Source organism: Schistosoma haematobium, chromosome 4 (genome assembly GCF_000699445.3).
Source record: "Schistosoma haematobium chromosome 4, whole genome shotgun sequence".
Taxonomy (NCBI): domain Eukaryota; kingdom Metazoa; phylum Platyhelminthes; class Trematoda; order Strigeidida; family Schistosomatidae; genus Schistosoma; species Schistosoma haematobium.
The window spans coordinates 32,884,568-32,902,250 of NC_067199.1; the positions used below are offsets into that span (position 1 = coordinate 32,884,568).

At 33.7% G+C, this 17,683-nt stretch overlaps 1 protein-coding gene across 1 annotated transcript in view; it reads left to right on the forward strand.

The window, feature by feature from the left end:
* Nucleotides 1-964: 964 nt before the first annotated feature.
* MS3_00007887 (uncharacterized protein) overlaps nucleotides 965-17,683 on the forward strand; it is an 83,830-nt gene continuing 67,111 nt past the window's right edge. The window contains exons 1-7 of the mRNA XM_051216229.1: nucleotides 965-1,178; nucleotides 1,224-1,422; nucleotides 1,508-1,734; nucleotides 1,766-2,003; nucleotides 3,582-3,992; nucleotides 6,055-6,457; nucleotides 13,869-14,236. Coding sequence (XP_051066798.1) covers nucleotides 1,282-1,422; nucleotides 1,508-1,734; nucleotides 1,766-2,003; nucleotides 3,582-3,992; nucleotides 6,055-6,457; nucleotides 13,869-14,236 — 1,788 coding nt within the window. The 5' untranslated portion in view covers nucleotides 965-1,178; nucleotides 1,224-1,281. The remainder of the gene's footprint in view (nucleotides 1,179-1,223; nucleotides 1,423-1,507; nucleotides 1,735-1,765; nucleotides 2,004-3,581; nucleotides 3,993-6,054; nucleotides 6,458-13,868; nucleotides 14,237-17,683) is intronic.

Below are 17,683 nucleotides of genomic sequence, written 5' to 3' on the forward strand. Positions count from 1 at the left end.
ACTAGGCAACAATGATCTGAACTCCCGGGGCTGACTTGCGTACGCTTTATGCCTCAGTATCGTAACTACTCTTCTGAGTATCGCGAGACTTTCTCTAAATAGTTATGTTCTGTTTTTAAGAAGGAACCCTAAATGACTGTGTTTATCAAATTTAGCCAGCAAGCACGATTTACAAAGAGGCAATAATAGGTCATAAGTAATCACACATCATTGTAAATGGAGGAAATAAAGTGTAGCGTAGGCTTTTTCAGCATCCGATTTGTAGTTGAATCAAATGTCAAGTGATGGTCTCAGACCACGATCTCTGTAAGGTTTTACTTCAGTCACTTCGGAGAAATTTGTAGATCACTAATGTAGGTGACCTATGCGGTTTATCGAGGTCTAATTGAGTTGGACAGTAGTGGTGTGATCTCTTAGCTTACGTCGAAGTCATGCTTTGCAGTTTGATAATGCTGTTTCTGCAACACCTTTTCACTCGGAGATTCCAAACTCGGTACGCCCGGAAGTCGAGAATGAAGGAGCTTGCAGGTATATTTCGTAGGTGGTCTATGTGTCGAGAAGTATATAAACTATTCTGGCTAGTTGTTGCAGGGGTGCTTAAAACGACGTACCCAATGGTGATCTTATCCGGATCCTTGACCAGTCTCTTTCAGCTACAAGGTGCCAAGCAAAAGCAAAAAGGTCGAAATCAATGCTAGGAATTACAGAAAAACTGGTGAGAAGTTATGAATGAACCAATCAGATATAAGATGACAAATCTTGGATATGACGCTAAATCCATTCATCCATTTAGCCTAATGCCGTTTTGGAATTTCAGATGATGTCAGTCCGTGGTGAAGACCCTTATTCTAGTTTTCAACTTTAACTATCAATTTTAAATCATAATTATAATTTCTTACATTGGTTTATAATTATCGTTTAGCCCTAGTAGGTAGATGGACATTCTCAAGGTCACTTTGGCGTCGCTCAAAGGTCGTCCGTAAATTATAGTCTCGCCGAAATATTTCTTTTGGGGACCTACTTTTCATTACAGTTTGCACCTTGGTATCTAAGTTTGAGTGGTGGCAGAGGATTCTTGGTTTTCACATAAACTAAACCTATGGAGGACAATGCATAAGTGAAAACAGAACCATAACATCTTTAGTAAATAAGAATATTATCTATTCATATTAGCAAACGTAGGACGAAGTGCCAATTTTTTGTTCTGTTGTCTCAACTTGTAGGTTGCACTGAAAAGGCGCCTGGTTCGACGTTCATGCTACTAGCGGGTGTGATAATGATATGAAGGCCCCCGAAGGTTTCCGGCTGCCTAACCCAATTGATTTCGAGACTCATCCTCCACCAGAGTTGCCAAAATACTTAAAGCATCAGGTTTACGATAAACCTGAGGTGTTTGCGAAAGTAGACAGTCATGCAACCCAGGTATATTTCCTTCTTACTACGCAGCCCAAATCGTATCCTAAGCTTCATATACTAGTCTGATATATTTTCTTTTTTTATTTTCTAGGTTGCAGAGTATCAACATCCCACATTCAGGGACCTGATGTGGGATTTGCTATATCGGTACAAATTAGATGAATTAGAAAGGGCTCGTGTAATATTCCGATGGATGACTGCGAAGGATATGCAGAATATCCACTTCGAAAATGTCCCTCCCAATTCTCCGGAAGACGTTCTCATGTCCTTCAGCACCAACCGCGGCACGTTTTCCAGGATGTACGAAGTAATGTGCAAGTAGGTCTTTCAATTTTCCATATTTTGTCAGTTATTCTGAAATTCACTGTGTCACCGTTAGTGGATATGCCAAAGGCGTTGATTACCTTCCTGGTGACAAATTTTGTGGTCTTCCTCCCAATCATTCATGGAATGTCATTTATATTCGAGGATCTTGGCAGCTTGTTGATGTTCATTGGGCGGCTCGTTACCTAAGTTCGGGAAAAAATGTACCTGAGAATGTTGTCTATGAGTATGACGATTTTTACTTCATGATGGAGCCTCAGCAGGTTTGTTTGATATGTTTCTATTAAGCTTTTCTGTGTTTGTTTTTTGGATACTGGTCATTTCTTTCATCGTTCTGATCTGTAGCACCCAATGACACCCGATTTGACTTTATTTCCTCGAATTTTTTTTTCTTTCAAACAAATACGCTGTTCTAGCTAGTTAGTTTTGTAGCACATCTAAGCTCAGTATTCATATCTCCGAGTCATTACTTTTTATGCAGTATTTTGTTAATGTTAAGCACCTGCCAATTCTGGTCGATAATGTGGATGACAGGTTTCATGTCCTTCATTTTGGGTTAAGCTGTCAGTTGAAACATTTAAATGTTTTCATCTATATCACTGATATCCAACATATGTTACGGAGTGTCATTTACCTTCACTCTAATTCCTCATTTATCGTTCCGAATACCCAAAATGACAATCAAACCATATAATAGATTGTATAACATAATGTTATTTAATAATATACTGAATCAAATTGTGGGGAAAAATGCAGTCGTAGAAAGCAAATATGAAGCTCATAAAATATTGAGATTAACCAGCTTAGATATTGTACTCGATTCACTCGGAAATCTCCCTGTTTATGTGTGGGTTAAGTACAATATTTCAACTAGCGATCACATTTTTTCGACAAATTTAAGCTATGCCCTCGAATGACCTCAACATCTAAAACCGTTTCAGTCAATTATAAAACAGCTACGGAAAATAAATGGTTTATTATAAAAGGGAATTTACTTAGCATATATCAATTTTACGTCTCTAATAAACTTGTCTTCCAAAAGATTTTCTGTGGTGAAATCGGCTGAGATTTAGTAACAATAGTGTGTATCCAGATTTAGTGTTATCTAAAAACCGTAATTAATAATAAGATTAGTATAAACTCGATCTAACCGATCAGTTATTAAAACTAATTATGTAAGTATAATGATAAAAATGAAAAATATAATTGTTATTTTGGCCTAAGCAGATGGCCAAAGCAAAAAATGGTGATACAGTCAGTTTAGTCTCAAAAATTTGATTCGTTGATGCTAATTTTTGGTTTTCGCTGTTAGGAGAATAGGTTCAATAGAGCTCGATAGACATCTTTAAAACCTACCTTTGCATGAACGCTGTGTTAGAATAAAACTTCGCTCCATTACTGTGTACCATGATATTTGGATTGTGGTTTAGTGCAGTTCAGTTCATTTTGTCCCAAATTACCCTCACAATTGTATATAATACACAATGAGGAATATCTTAATATACGTAAGGCTTTGGAATATACCATTGCTATTATTTTTTATTTATTTTAACACATAGTGGTACAAGGAGGCACCAAATACATATGCGCCATATAAATTTCATTTGATACCACTGCTATGTAAAAAAGGCATTACTTCTGCCTGCATTAAGCCTATACTTCTGTGACTGAGTCAGCCTAGTTTGCAGATATCAAGGTTAAATTTAAATAATGTGGTATGATTCATTATCTTCTTTTCATTGGTGAGCTTTATTTCAAAAGCTTATCATTTTTATTACATTATTTTGCTGGTACTATTGATAGCTGTTTCGTATCCTAAACCCCATTTAACCTTTCTCCAGGCTGTTTACAGCCATTTTCCAGAGGATCAGAGATGGCAGTTGTTACCTGTGCCCCTCACACTTTCTCAGTTCGAAAATTTACCACTTACAAAGTCTCAGTTTTTCAAATGTGCAATTGATTTCTTACAACAACATCACGGTGTTGTTCGAACCCAGGATGGTTGTCTGAGAATGACACTAGGGTTTTGGCGTCCTGGAGGTTTCACTTATAAATTACAGTATTTGGTTACCAGCTACAACAATCCTGACCTTGACTCACTTACTGCATATCCAAGCGAACTGACAGACCAAGTTCCTAATTTGAATGTTGATTTGAAGTGTTTCGTTTTACAAGAAACAACGAAAGATCGTTTAAACTTTTTCTTTCGACTCCCAGCTTCTGGAATCTACTACCTCACCATATATGCTCAGGTAAGTTCTAAATAGTCGTCTATGAACTGTCCGTATATATATATATATATATATATATATATTACAGATAAACTAAAAATGTAACTTTGAAGCATCTTTTTACCTCCTGTATAGTCAAATTTCTATTTTGTGAACCACTGCGAAACAGTTCTTTATCCCTTTGGATAAGGGATTAATAAGTACTTTAGTATCATCTTTTTGTATAGTTGTGGTTTAAAAATAATGGATCATTTCTGAAACCAGTGTAACGTCATGCCTTTACTTAGAATCGGATTTTTTCCCACTAGGTTCGTTAGCTGTTATGCTTGATTTGACAGTTTAAACAGAGCAGATTCTCTGCCGATGTTTTCGCATTAAAAGTTATCTGTATTAATTAACATTTTGACTCAAGAGTACCTCTATTTTTATACCATCCAGTTGATTACAAGGTGCTCTCTCGTTCACTACGAGTACCTATACTATTTAATCTTTTTCAATACTCATATCTCTTTCGACGTTCAGGACTTTCCTAGCAGTGGCTTTATACACGTGGCCATATGATAGCGTTTCGAGAGGAAGAACCGACTTTCCCCACTCTCAGCCATACCAGGGCATATATATACATATATATATATATATATATATATATATATATATATGGCACTAGGATAATTTACTGGGATTCTACTAGTAATTAATTCAATGTCATTTTTTTCTCGAAAATTATTACTAACCGTGTTTATTATCATCTGATGGTATTTCATAATATTGTAATCTGAAAACGAGTCTAAAATATAAATGCCACTTGTGAGTACATTTAAATGTATGTAACTTTGGTTAGTTGTGTTTCAAAATTTAAGGTTATACTAACCACTATAATTGGCAATCTGAATGAAAATAAATTTTGTGCTAACGAATAAAAACTAATTATTACACTTTAACAGTTAATTGTATGTGCTTTTTTTCACCATCTATTCTGAAATAAGTGAAGTATAGTACAAGTTGTTTCGTCCAATGCCTATAAAGGTTAAATGGTTGTAGTAGGCAAATCTCGATTAAAAGTAGAATAAAGTTTCTGGAATTAGAGTTAGATAAAACTTAATGCTAATAACTACTCATACATGATATACACAACTCACCAAAATCAGATAACACAAATGTTTAGACTTTTAGTTCATTTTTATAGTGAAATATTTTATTAGTAGTGCCATTGCTGGGTGGCGAATAAACTTAATTACTAACCAAAGTTAAGCATAATAAACAACGACAAATTATAGATGCATATAGTGAACCTTAGATCACATTTTCTGTTTAAGCTCTGGACGTATGTTCGACTATTTAAATTATGAAGCTGAGAGAATAAAATTGAAATATGAAACTTAGCGACTGTAAGCAAAGCGTCTAAATCATTTAACTGTGACTCTAATATGATATAACTCGTTATTTTTTTCAATGCGTTGTGTGAGCTTGTTTTCTTAGTCATTTGATTTGATGGTCAAAATCTTAATATACTGAAGACTAAGTAACCTTCAAAATCTACACTGCGTAATCGCTCATTTTAATATATTTCATTTATAAGAATGTTTTCTTATTAGGTTAAGAAATGCACTTTGTTGGGTAGTGATTTTGTCCTGACATCAGCTGATTTCGAAGCTTACATTTGTAAATCGGTCTCGTCAGTAGCCATCATTCGGCCACTTTGTATCATCGTATATCATATATCGGTCAGTATTAAATCAATCGACTTAATAACTTAAAAGCACTCATATACAATTCTCCTCCGTAATATCCCTACTTGTTCAGGGATTTATCTTCTGGTGGTTTCTTGCTTATTGTTATGTTCATCTTTTCCACACTAGTCGTTCAGTTCTTTGCTATGTTATCCCAATTACCGCTACATATGGGACTTCATGCATTAGTTCATTAGATACTTTTTCCTAAAAAATTAGGTGTATTTTCTGCTATAATTAACCAATTTATTGATATGTTCACTTCATATCTGGATATTATACATGCTTTTTGTGAATGCTTTTGTTCTAAAACAATCGACATTTGTGAAGTTTATTTTTCCATAACTTCAAAGGAACTATCAAGTCTGGCTGTTGGTCGCGAAAGTACTTTTCGAGCCGCTTGCGAATATAAAATTATATGTAGCTCACCAGCACGAGATGCCCAACCGTACCCAATTTGTCATGATGCTAATTGGGGACCAGCTTGGTCTCACGTACATCACTATGCTCTTGAACCAAGCCATACAGAGGGTGTAATCAGTATACCTAACGAATTAGATTCCTCAGTTAACTCCAACGGACATCATACACCACTACCAAAAACGGTTGATATACGGTTTCAAAAACACCGACCTGAGGTTAATTTACTAGCAAAACTTCATCGAAATGGAGTGTCGGACGACTTTCTTGATCAGTATCAACGTGTCACTGAGACAGTGCGTGAAACTTTATTTCATGTCACTCTACCTGAACCTGGTAAGTTTTATTAGCTACTTATGTAATTTGTTTATTATTTGAATTATTCATAAACCTCGCTAAACTAAAACTCGATTGCTCGCTTATATTGAAAATGAAGGTTCCGTATGTTCCAAATTTCAAGATGGTCGACTCATTGCATGTTAAAAATTGTCGGATACAATCGAAAAGTATGAACACAATTTTTGGTAAATTTTATTTCATTCTTGACCATAATATCAATCTATCTTGTTTTAAGTGAGTAGAAGAGAATTTACTGAAATTCACATTTATCGACAATCTTATTTTGACACTATCTCGGTTGTTAATAATCATGTATATTCCATTTGGCTTCTAGCTAATTTCCACTTGAACTGCTTAGCTCTTGTGACCAAGTTTACTTTATTTCGCAACTTACATGATGTTGATGTTTTCATACAAATTTAAGACTGAAACCATATTGCTACCTATCTTGGTTAGTGCTTAATTAGTTAACTTAATACAAGTTAGTAGACATTTGTGGTTTAGACCACTTGGTAATATGATATTGTTCATATACTAATGCTGTCAGTTACAATGTAGAAGAATAAACTCCGTACGTACCAAACAACTGTTTCAGTTTGGTTTGGGACTCTTCCTTAGAAGAAATCATGATCCCAAACAGGAACCGAAATTCCAACATTTCATGCTTCACCGACAGCATAGTACCTTCTCATAGCAATAAGTCAAAATTCAATATAAATTATAAATTATAAATTTGTGATATGGTTTGATCCTGATCTAATTATCACCAACGAGTTAATATTTTACTGTCGACTTAGTTGACTCTATGGATTATGGCAATTTAACTTACAAACTTACAGAAATCCATTTTGAAACTAGCCATTAGTGAGCCCACGATTGTGATGAGTAAACATTTTCTCGGTGTGCTCATTTGTTCTGAGTAGTTCCTCAGAGGTGGTCAAATCAAGACATGGCATTAATCCATAGTCATTGACTGTTGGACTGAGTCATATAGGTAGGTGTATAATTTACTTTGTCGAAGTCTGGGGAACTATCGTAATCCGTGTTTAAAGATTTTAGTTGATATAACTCGGAATTGGTTACAATGGAGCAGTTGCATTTATTATTCACCTTCCTTCAGATCTTAAGTTTTTAAACGGATTATAAAGCTTCGTTTTTATTAATTTACATTTCCTCGAAACGTATCTTAAATCCTCAGTCTTTTCTACCACACCAGTACAATCACTAAATTCACTACTCTTAGATTTCTCCTGACAGTTTCATCTCGTTGTACCAGTGGGGTTTAACAACCTGAATCGTTGTAAACAACTTAGGTGTTACGTTACATTTGACTTGCTGATTGACTGACTAACTGACTGAGCAAATGAATATGTTCACAATTACTAAATGTCACAATAATAATCATTAATTCTTAAGTTTCAAATTCACAACATTTGTCCGACTCTTAAACCGTTTTCAATGCCTTCCGATTGTATCCGTAATGTATACAGGTCTTTTAGATATTCTTGGTATGATTTTTACTGTAGGAGCTTGTGAAATCTTATTTTTCATATTGTACTGACTTCACTGTGTTCATAATTCCATGTCATATTTTGTCGAATGTTAACCTATCAGATAAATATCGTCCAAGTTATGTCTCTTTTTAATTGACTTGGGAAATGATCAGAAGTAAAAATAATGAACTTACCTGAAAATGTGATTTTTTCGAAAAATATAATCATAATATTATTTGAAATAGCTCAATACAAAATTGTTTTTGGGAAAGGATTATGTTTTATAGATACAGTGTCTGTATGTGTGTGGTCTTATCACTATATGAACTTTCGTTTATTCGTCACCGGTTGACTTTGTGTTTCTCGTCACATGCATCATGTATGGACGTTGGTAAGTATAATCACTAGAGTGAACATTCTGGATACACGTATTCATGCTCAATTCTAAATTATTATTTTAATACAGGTGAGTTTATGATGACAAGAATCATTCTATTACTTATTCTGTATCAGGTGCCTAAGTAAATTTCCTACAACAACCAATTAGTAATTTTTCTGTGACCTATTTCCCACTGATCGTTAATTGATAAGCTTTACATTTACAACTAGAGTAACTTTTCGTTGATCTGTTTAATGATTTAATTTCTTAATTTGTTGAGTTTGTAGAGGTTAATTCCTCTGTATCTGACTCCAATAAATATTGTCCCTCTTGACTAAGTATTTTACGCAGGCCAAATATCCTAATAGTATTATGAATCTACTCGAGATTATTCAAAAACCAGAACACCAGTTGTAGGGATAGTGTATTGTTAACAATTGGTAAAATCCTCAAGCAACGCAGAAAGCAAGCACAGAGCAAAGTGAGTGAGAGAACGTAGAGAACAAAGCGAGACGAACTAGAGAAGGCGTATAAGCCAACTCAATTTAATCAAGCGTTAATCGATATTCATAGTCAGACAAAAATAAGTTACATTAATGTGATGAGTAAGATAAGAAATGCACACACATACGCTTACATAAAACAGTCAATGTTGATAAGCGCATAATTAATCAAGAAGAATGAATAAGTCAGCCTATCTGGAAGCTAGAATAATCTATGCGTGCTCGACTTAGGGCCATCCACTACAACTGTGCATTTACAACCCCGAAGGTTCTAAGTTCTACAGATTCATAAATAAAAGTAGATTTTACATTTTCACTGTTTCTCTTTATTATCGTCATGTTAATTATGCTCATTTCAAGTCTAGTAAAGTATATGATTAAAATATAATCTGCAAATAAAACAAAACATCTACTTATATGGTAATCTGTCATTTTCCAATAAATACCTTAAGTCTTTTCATACTTCGCCCTTCATTTTCCTCTAACCAGTCACTGAGGCCTAAAGTGGTCACGTCAATAATGATGAGTACACATTCTCAGTGTATTTAATGTGAAAACTTAGTATGTACACTTGAGTAACTCTACATCTAATCCATTTCTAATTAGATACATTAGTTGACCATGTGACTTGTAGATGTGAATGCTTAGATCAATGACTTCATTGAGTTAATTATTCTATAACTGCACATGGATAGTTGTTTGTGCTTTTTTCTATTCATAGTTTATTCGGAATTGTTTATTCTAATTGTGAATATTGTGTTATCGTGATTAGAATTTGTGATTATTCGTTTGTTATATGTCGAAAGAAACAAGCGGGACAGCAACACTCAATCGTCATTTGCATATAGCAGGACAATTGTAGAAAAAAAAGAGAGAGTACTTTTAGTTGTGTACTGATTTTTTGGACACTGAATCGGAGTGAAGGGATGCTTTTATATATATATATATATATATATATATATATAAGTGTTTACGGTATATACAAATCCAACTATATTTTTCTTACTGTTTTCCTTCGAAAAACGATATTATTATATTGAAAAATACTATTCATAAGGATTTTGTCAAAAATTTGATATGTGAACCTAATCACTACCTTCTTCGACGGAGACAATGTTTATTGGGAAAAGAATAGGTTTGAATAAAGCTTTAGGTAGGCCAAACTGAGACATGGCATCAGTTCATAAAGTTATTGACTGTTCGATTGAGCCATGTTAGTGGTTGCAAGCTATCAGGTTAGCGTCTTTGTGATTATTTAAACTAGTGGTTGGAGACATTGGGTGACACGCCTCAAAAACATCGACAGTAGCGCAGACACATTCACTTCCTATCCTCCTCGCGATCTTGATTTCCACTATTCTTCCACATATGACTTTCCACTCTGTCTTTTTAAAGCCTCTTCTCAATAATTGGTCTTTCTCATTATTATTTTTATCACATTTCGCTACATACCTTGTTAATTTAGTTCACCGTGCTAATGTGGTATGACAACTTAGGGCAATACACATCTACTTAAGGCTGCGTATTGATGACGACCGACCGACTGACTGATTAAGAGCTTATCTCAGAGGACATGATATATCAGTGTAAAGTTGGCCTCAATACTTCTAAAACTAATTTCATAAACTCATTTTTTTATTGGTTGTTTAGATCTTCCCACTGACGTTTAAGACTGCAAGTGATCAGTCTCTTATTGGCATATTTACGTCCTGTACGAATTCCCTCGGTTTCGCCTTAAGTCATAAACATTATAAGCAGAGATGGATGGTGGCTAGCAGTGAAATCCAGGAGGCGCGTTTCGTCCTGTTTGGGACTCGTCAGCTGGATGTACGTGCATCCCAACCAATATAAAAAACGAATTAAACTTTACCTATTGCACAAACTAGCGGTTATATGGACTCAGTAGCTAAGTGAATAATGTGATGGCGTTTGAAGCGAACGGTACTGGGTCCCGGTGTGAATACTGACTCTGGTATGTGGATACACCAAACTGATGAGTCCTGGGTAGGACAAAATGCGCGTCTTGGATGCCGCGTCTAGCCACCATCTATTTCTGCTTATGATTTGATCAATATCCAAAAACTTTCGAAGCAATGAATCAATAATTAAGGTGTTCTACTTTTAGCCACTTAATCACAGGTTTGAATCACACTCCATCTACTTCTGTCTACGCAGCCTGATTGGTAGTATATGTCTTAGAGTATGGCTCGAATTCAATTAAGTGAATCTGTGCCTGTTAAAATTCAGTTACATTTAAATAGATAGTAAACTTGTTGATTTCTTGTTCAATCCAATCCTGAAACTACTAACAATGAAAAATCTGAAATCATACTTTCGTTAAATAAAATGTTTTCATCATAATTCTACTGATGTCTAGTGGATTGTACTTATATCTTTAAAAATGTTGAAGGTTCAGTTTAATTCTAAATATGAACAATAACGATATCATTCAATTGAATGTAGGTACATTCGATTCGATTCACGCTTCCTAATTCCAAGATGAAATATACATCCTGGGTTTCTTCGCACATTCTTCATCAAATCACAGCTGGTTTTATTTCACTTCCAAATAAACTAAGATATTCCAAGTAGAAGTATTTTATTTTTCTCTTCCTACCAAGTTCTACATTCACTTACTCATATGTACATATTAAACTATTGAAGTTTTCATTCTCTTTACACTTTCTATCATCTATATGACAACAACAAAGAATTAAATTTTTATGCGTCTATCTTCCCTAATCTGTATACTTTCTCTTACTAGCACTTGTTTTTTTTCTTTTCTGCTTCTGACACGATCTATGTATATCTTCTAATTTCACTTCTAGCATTCTATCCATGACTCATCGATTAACCAGTCTACTGTAAGCAGTCAATTAACTGTTGTAAAAAATTCCGGGTGGGGTTAACCCCTATTGGTAGAATAGTTAATTTTCTTTCAACTATACTTCAGATATTGGGATTCACCACTTACTGGCTTTTACCATAATAATAATAATAATAATAATAATAATAATAATAATAATAATAATAATAATAATAGTCTGTACCAATCAATTTCATTGTTACATAATAATAACCATTTGTCCTCTTCTTTTCTTTCCCTAAAAAAAAACTCACATTTCTTTCTTCGGTTTTCAAATTCTTTCTTTTTTATTGCTTCCATCCTACTACTATGTGTACAAGGTGACTGTTGTTTGCACTCCAAGCTATGTCGAACTTTACATAATTCGATCAATAATAATAACGGTAAAAACAATCCATCTGCTGTTTTACCATCTACGACATCGATCTTATTTATTTTTCATTTTTATCTCTCACTGTGGATTGTATAGTTTGTGTATAAAATGTGTGTAGTTCACTTGTCTCATATGTTGTATTTTTTCAGTAACTATGTGTTCGTCGCTTAGTCATATGAGGGAGTGACTAATTTCAGTTCGTCTAGTTGTGAATTTTCTCATTAATTTAATATTACATATATTTGAAATTTTTTTTCTAAAAAAAAGGTTGTGTATGAATTGAAAATGTGTACACAATTCATTCTATTATGACCTTAGGTTATTTAGATTGTGACCTTCAACAACACAAAATCAACCAATCAATCACTGGAATAAGTTCACTGATATTGTTATTATTAAATTGTAATCAACAAGTTTCGATAATGCTTAGTGTGACCTCAATTTGATATAGAAAAAAAAAGATGGATTTTTTTTAACAGTATTTTGTTATTTAATTTCAGCTGATACACGATAGCTTTGCATTATATTATTGTTTTGTATCTAAGCTTAGAACCTTTCAGGAACACTCAATTTTCAACTATCCGTTTGTAGTTCCAAACTCCGCTTCTCTTAGTTTGGTTTAAACAGTTGTTCAGTATCACATAAATAGTGTGACATGAAGCCCCAAATTCATGGATTTGTACTTGACAAATAAGATACTTTCAGTAGATGTACGCAACTCCTTAAATCAGATATTAAATTTCGCATTCTTGTGGTATGACATTGATGGCTGCCTGTGATATAATGAATGATTTAAAGTTTTTTTCCACTTTGCTGTATACTACGCCAGTACAATAATATGATACTAAGACTGGTCTGGGTGACCGAGTTTATAGTATCGTTAGGTTGAATACTCAAACGATATACTATGCACTTTATATCAGACACACGATACTGTATAGCATTAACTGATTCAGGGGGTAAATCTTTAGATTTTTTAGAGCGACCAAAAAAAATTGCGCTAAGTAGACAGATATTGAATATGCTTCTTTAGTTTAAGTTGCTAAATGACCACCACTGAAAACCAGGAATCAATTAAATTCTCTTTCCCCTTATTATGAAATTGTTCATCGGTGCGCATCCATAACCCCATCGGGATCGAACCCAGGAACTTCATTTCTTGCAGCGAGAGCTTCATACTCAGACCGTTATGCCGACGTCCATTGATTTTCATTACTAACTTCAGTCGATTTACAATGTTGTAAAACTATCATCCAACTCCATCGCCGAGTAACTCCCTCACTCCCGACATGGTTGAACTCTATTGGTCATGGTTACTCATTCGAATTCCTGGTATTATATCTTGAAAGTATTCACTAGAGACGGAGTTGCAGAGAATGTTTAATTTCTTAGTTTTCATCACAGATTAACCTTGAAGAGTGGAGCAGGATTACCAAATTATTAAAAATGTAACAAACCAATAAGAAATTTTTTTGTCACTACGAAAATAAAGTGCTCTTTGTGTGTGCAATTTCCGCATGTGCAAGTGGAAACTAAATTACTACAAAGAAATATCATGTGATAAAGACGTTTTTCTTTTGCATTTAGTCATCTTAAACAATTTATTAATTTCAAAGACTCTACCATCTAATCGATTCTGTGATACGAAATACACAATTTTTTTGTTATAGTATACTGATATATCGGTTTACTAGGAGTTTAATTAAATTACACTTTGATTATTTCTCTTCGTTTGTACTTTTATGATTACTTACTACATCCACTACATTGTAATAATTTTTATATATAATTTAGGTGAATATGGACTTGAAGTATATGCAAATGAACCATCTGAAGGTGATACGTATACACATATGTGCCAATATTTAATACATTATGAATATCCATCAAACTGGAGTAATAATTGTATACCACGATTAACAACTGCTGGTGCAGATGCCGGTCCATCCCCTGTTGCTCATCAATTTTGGCATTCTAATGAAAGAACTAATAATAACACACGTAACGGAAATTTACCGAAATACTTATCTGCAACTTTTAATGAACCATCATTGAATAGTAGTGGTTCATTAAGAGAAATGTACAATTATGAATTAGATGCACCGCCAATCGGAAATTTGCCTAAATTATATGCACACTCACAATACGAAAATGCAAATCAGGTAATCAAAGAAATACCTATTATATATATAACCCTAAATTCTACTGAGTAACCAATACAAAGATTAGACATAGGGTACCAGGTAAAGATGATAAATCGATTGACGGGGCAGTAGCTCTTCATCAACTGATATGATTAGGACGTATGCTCAACAACCACTTATCGTGACTGGCAACTTCGTCTAGTATAGGAGTAATATTGTAATAAAGCTAAGGACAGCCAAACCAAAACATGACACCAACCTTTGAAGTCATTGATGTGCTAAGAAATGAATACAAAACAGCTATCTAATGTCATCTAGAGTTCAACAGTTCTCTAGAAGATATCAATCTATGATATGTAACGGACAACCCCTATTGACTCTATGTCCTTACATTACCATTTATCATAAAATTCAAATGCCATTTGTACAAGAATGGTTATTCTGTCGATCTTTCATAAAACTACTAAGAAGTATCTCAGTTTTGGCTAGAATCTTTATTTTATGTATTTTTCGAAAAAAATCCTACTTAGCACTTGATATGAATAGCGCGTAAAAAAATGAATGGTCCATGAACATGTAAAAGTACATGGTACATGCATTTTTTTATCCGAAATTATTGTTATTATTAGTAGTATCAGTATTAGTATTGGGAATAATAATTTATTTCTTAGTATTCTGAATGTAAATTGCGTTTTCTAGTTTGACTGACCTGACATTTTATGCATCAAGTTATTTAATATTACTGTGATAATATTATTTATTGAACATTTCATATTTTTGTATGAATTAGTAAATGACAATATCTAATCTCCATAAAATCAATATATTTTATGAAGAATGTTGAACGATTTAAATGCTCTAAGGAACTTGAAGGTAATGAATTTTAAGCGGTGGTATGGTTGGCTTTCCCACTATTTAACTAATACCTTCATATCAACCTTAATGAACAATACTTTCTAGTATATCTAGTATCTCTAGGCCTTTCTGCTGACCACATCTTATCGATAAAGCTTGTGATATGGCCACTCACCCAAGTTATTCGATGTTTCGCTACATTTTACTTGGTATTAAATTGTCCAAAGCATTTGGTTGAACGCGATCAGAACTACTAACTTTAACATTTAACCTCACTTACTTCCTACTATCTGATTATTACATTCAGATTAGTCTTATGCGAGACCAGTTTTAATCTGAATATTTCAGGCGTAGCTATGTTAATGACTGATGCGCGTTTGAAAATCCGACGGAGCGTCATTTGCCCGAATCTTCGTAAATATGCCTTGCTGGTAAGTGCTAACTAGTAAAAAAGAAGACAAATTTACAGCTTCCTACTATTCAGTACAACGTAGTGTAATTTGGCAACATCTGCTTTAGCTATAAACCACTATGGTAATTACATTGTGATTTAAGGAACATGTAACATATATTTTGGTGAGTCTTTAATGTGATCTATTGTGTAATGTTCCATTATCCATTGAAAACCAGGCAGTGCTGGAAAGCCGTTTAGTTCCAGTATAGAACGCCTCAACAGAGCGCATCCATAAACCCCACTAGGGGATCGAATCCAAAAACTCTGTATCTTGTATCTTTTTATAGTTATCCATAAATAAGTAATCCACACTCTAAGTTTGATTGTTAACGATATATCTCGGTTGCCCAAATCAAAGTAGTTGGAGCGGGGTTTGATCCTGAAACGTAGTGGTCGAAAGTCAAATGCCTTAATCACTAAGCTACCGCTCCACTTGGTGATTGTCTGATTAAGATTAGATTATGTTATAAACTATAAAGTTCAACAATCTCCATAAACCTTTATACGCATTTCAACTTTAACAATATTTTACAACTTAATATTTTTCTGGTTTCCACTTCTCTTACTTCATTCCATAAATTTATATAATACTATGTAGTACAGGTTTGTTGTTGCTGTAAGACAATAGTTTTGACCTTTCCTTCTTTTTTTATTTTCTATATTTCTTACTAATCTAGTTCGATTTAATTATTGGTTTCGTGTACCATAATGCTTTATTTATGTTCTGTTATACGGATTACCTTAACATTTTTTTCAAATGTGATTCGGTTAACTTTGTTATTTTGACTGAAACAAGAAGTTGTAATTTTTTTCTATCATTAGTTCACCTCTCCCACTGCTTACTTCATGTATTTCAATATAATAAAATGTGTTGTTTTATGTAGGATAATGAATCAGTGGCTTTTTTGACATTTGTCTATTAATAATCATAAATCCATAAAGGTTTATTCATCCCGTTTCCTAACAATATGGTTTGAAGTGTAGTATATATATATATTAATGAACATCGAATCCTATGTGCATAGATATTAAGTTGTTTCTTAGGAAATATAAGGCAACTGAAGATTCATCAATTAATCAAAAAAAGCATAGATTTAACGTTCTTGGTTCGAGTCTAGTTGTGAACATCAACACTGAAATACTGGCACATCCGTTTGATGAGTTCTAAATAGAACGAAACATAGCTCTTGAATCCCACTGTTAACCTTGATATAAAATACACAATTAAAAATTATAACTACAGCTAATACTGAAATATCTACTCAAATTGTATATTTGTCAACACGGACTGATCGAAATTCCGTCCTGAGTGACAAATATGTGATAACAAAGCACTCATGCTACCGTCTGTAGTTAGTTTAAGTAGTTTAATGTATGTTAGGAAAGGTCATATGAAACACATTCATAGAATGTTCACTCTTCAAATTGCCTACCCACTTATCGTGAACGTCCAAATAATCATCATTATGAAAGCTTCCATGAAACATCAGTAAAGCAATATATTCTTGAGTAATTACGATTACTTACAATTTCATTTCTTTTATTATTATGAAGCATGTTTTGAGATATTCGGTCTACAAGTTAAACTGAAATATTTTTTCACTTCATTTATATGCAAATAGTGACTGCTTTTTGAAAAATTACTTGTTTAACGGTATGTCAAGAAACTTTGTAACCTTATTAACCATCGATATTCTTTTCAGTGTGTTGTTGTATAACGATCATTTGTGTGTCTGTTACTAAATCGTTAACGGTTATTGCTCTCGCATAAATCATCAAGTATACAACTTCAGCTGAGGTTTTTGTGACATCTATTAATAATCCGAAGATTTCATCTGTACTTCACAGATATTCCTTTATATACTACTGCTTGATTGTTGTAAAAACAACAAAACAATTGATGGTTGTAGTGAATCCCTGTCGATCGATGTGGTAAAAACTTGTACTACATGTAACCGACCACCACTTACCTCGACGCGGAATATTTGCTGATATGGTAGTAGGTAAGAAGATAGGTGTTATATCCTAGTGAAGGTTAAATTACAGGTAACTCCGGAGGACTATTAATGGACTAATATTCTATAAATATTCTTATTGTATTCAACAATTACATTATGTATATTTATATTCCTCTTATTATAAGCTTTATTTTGACC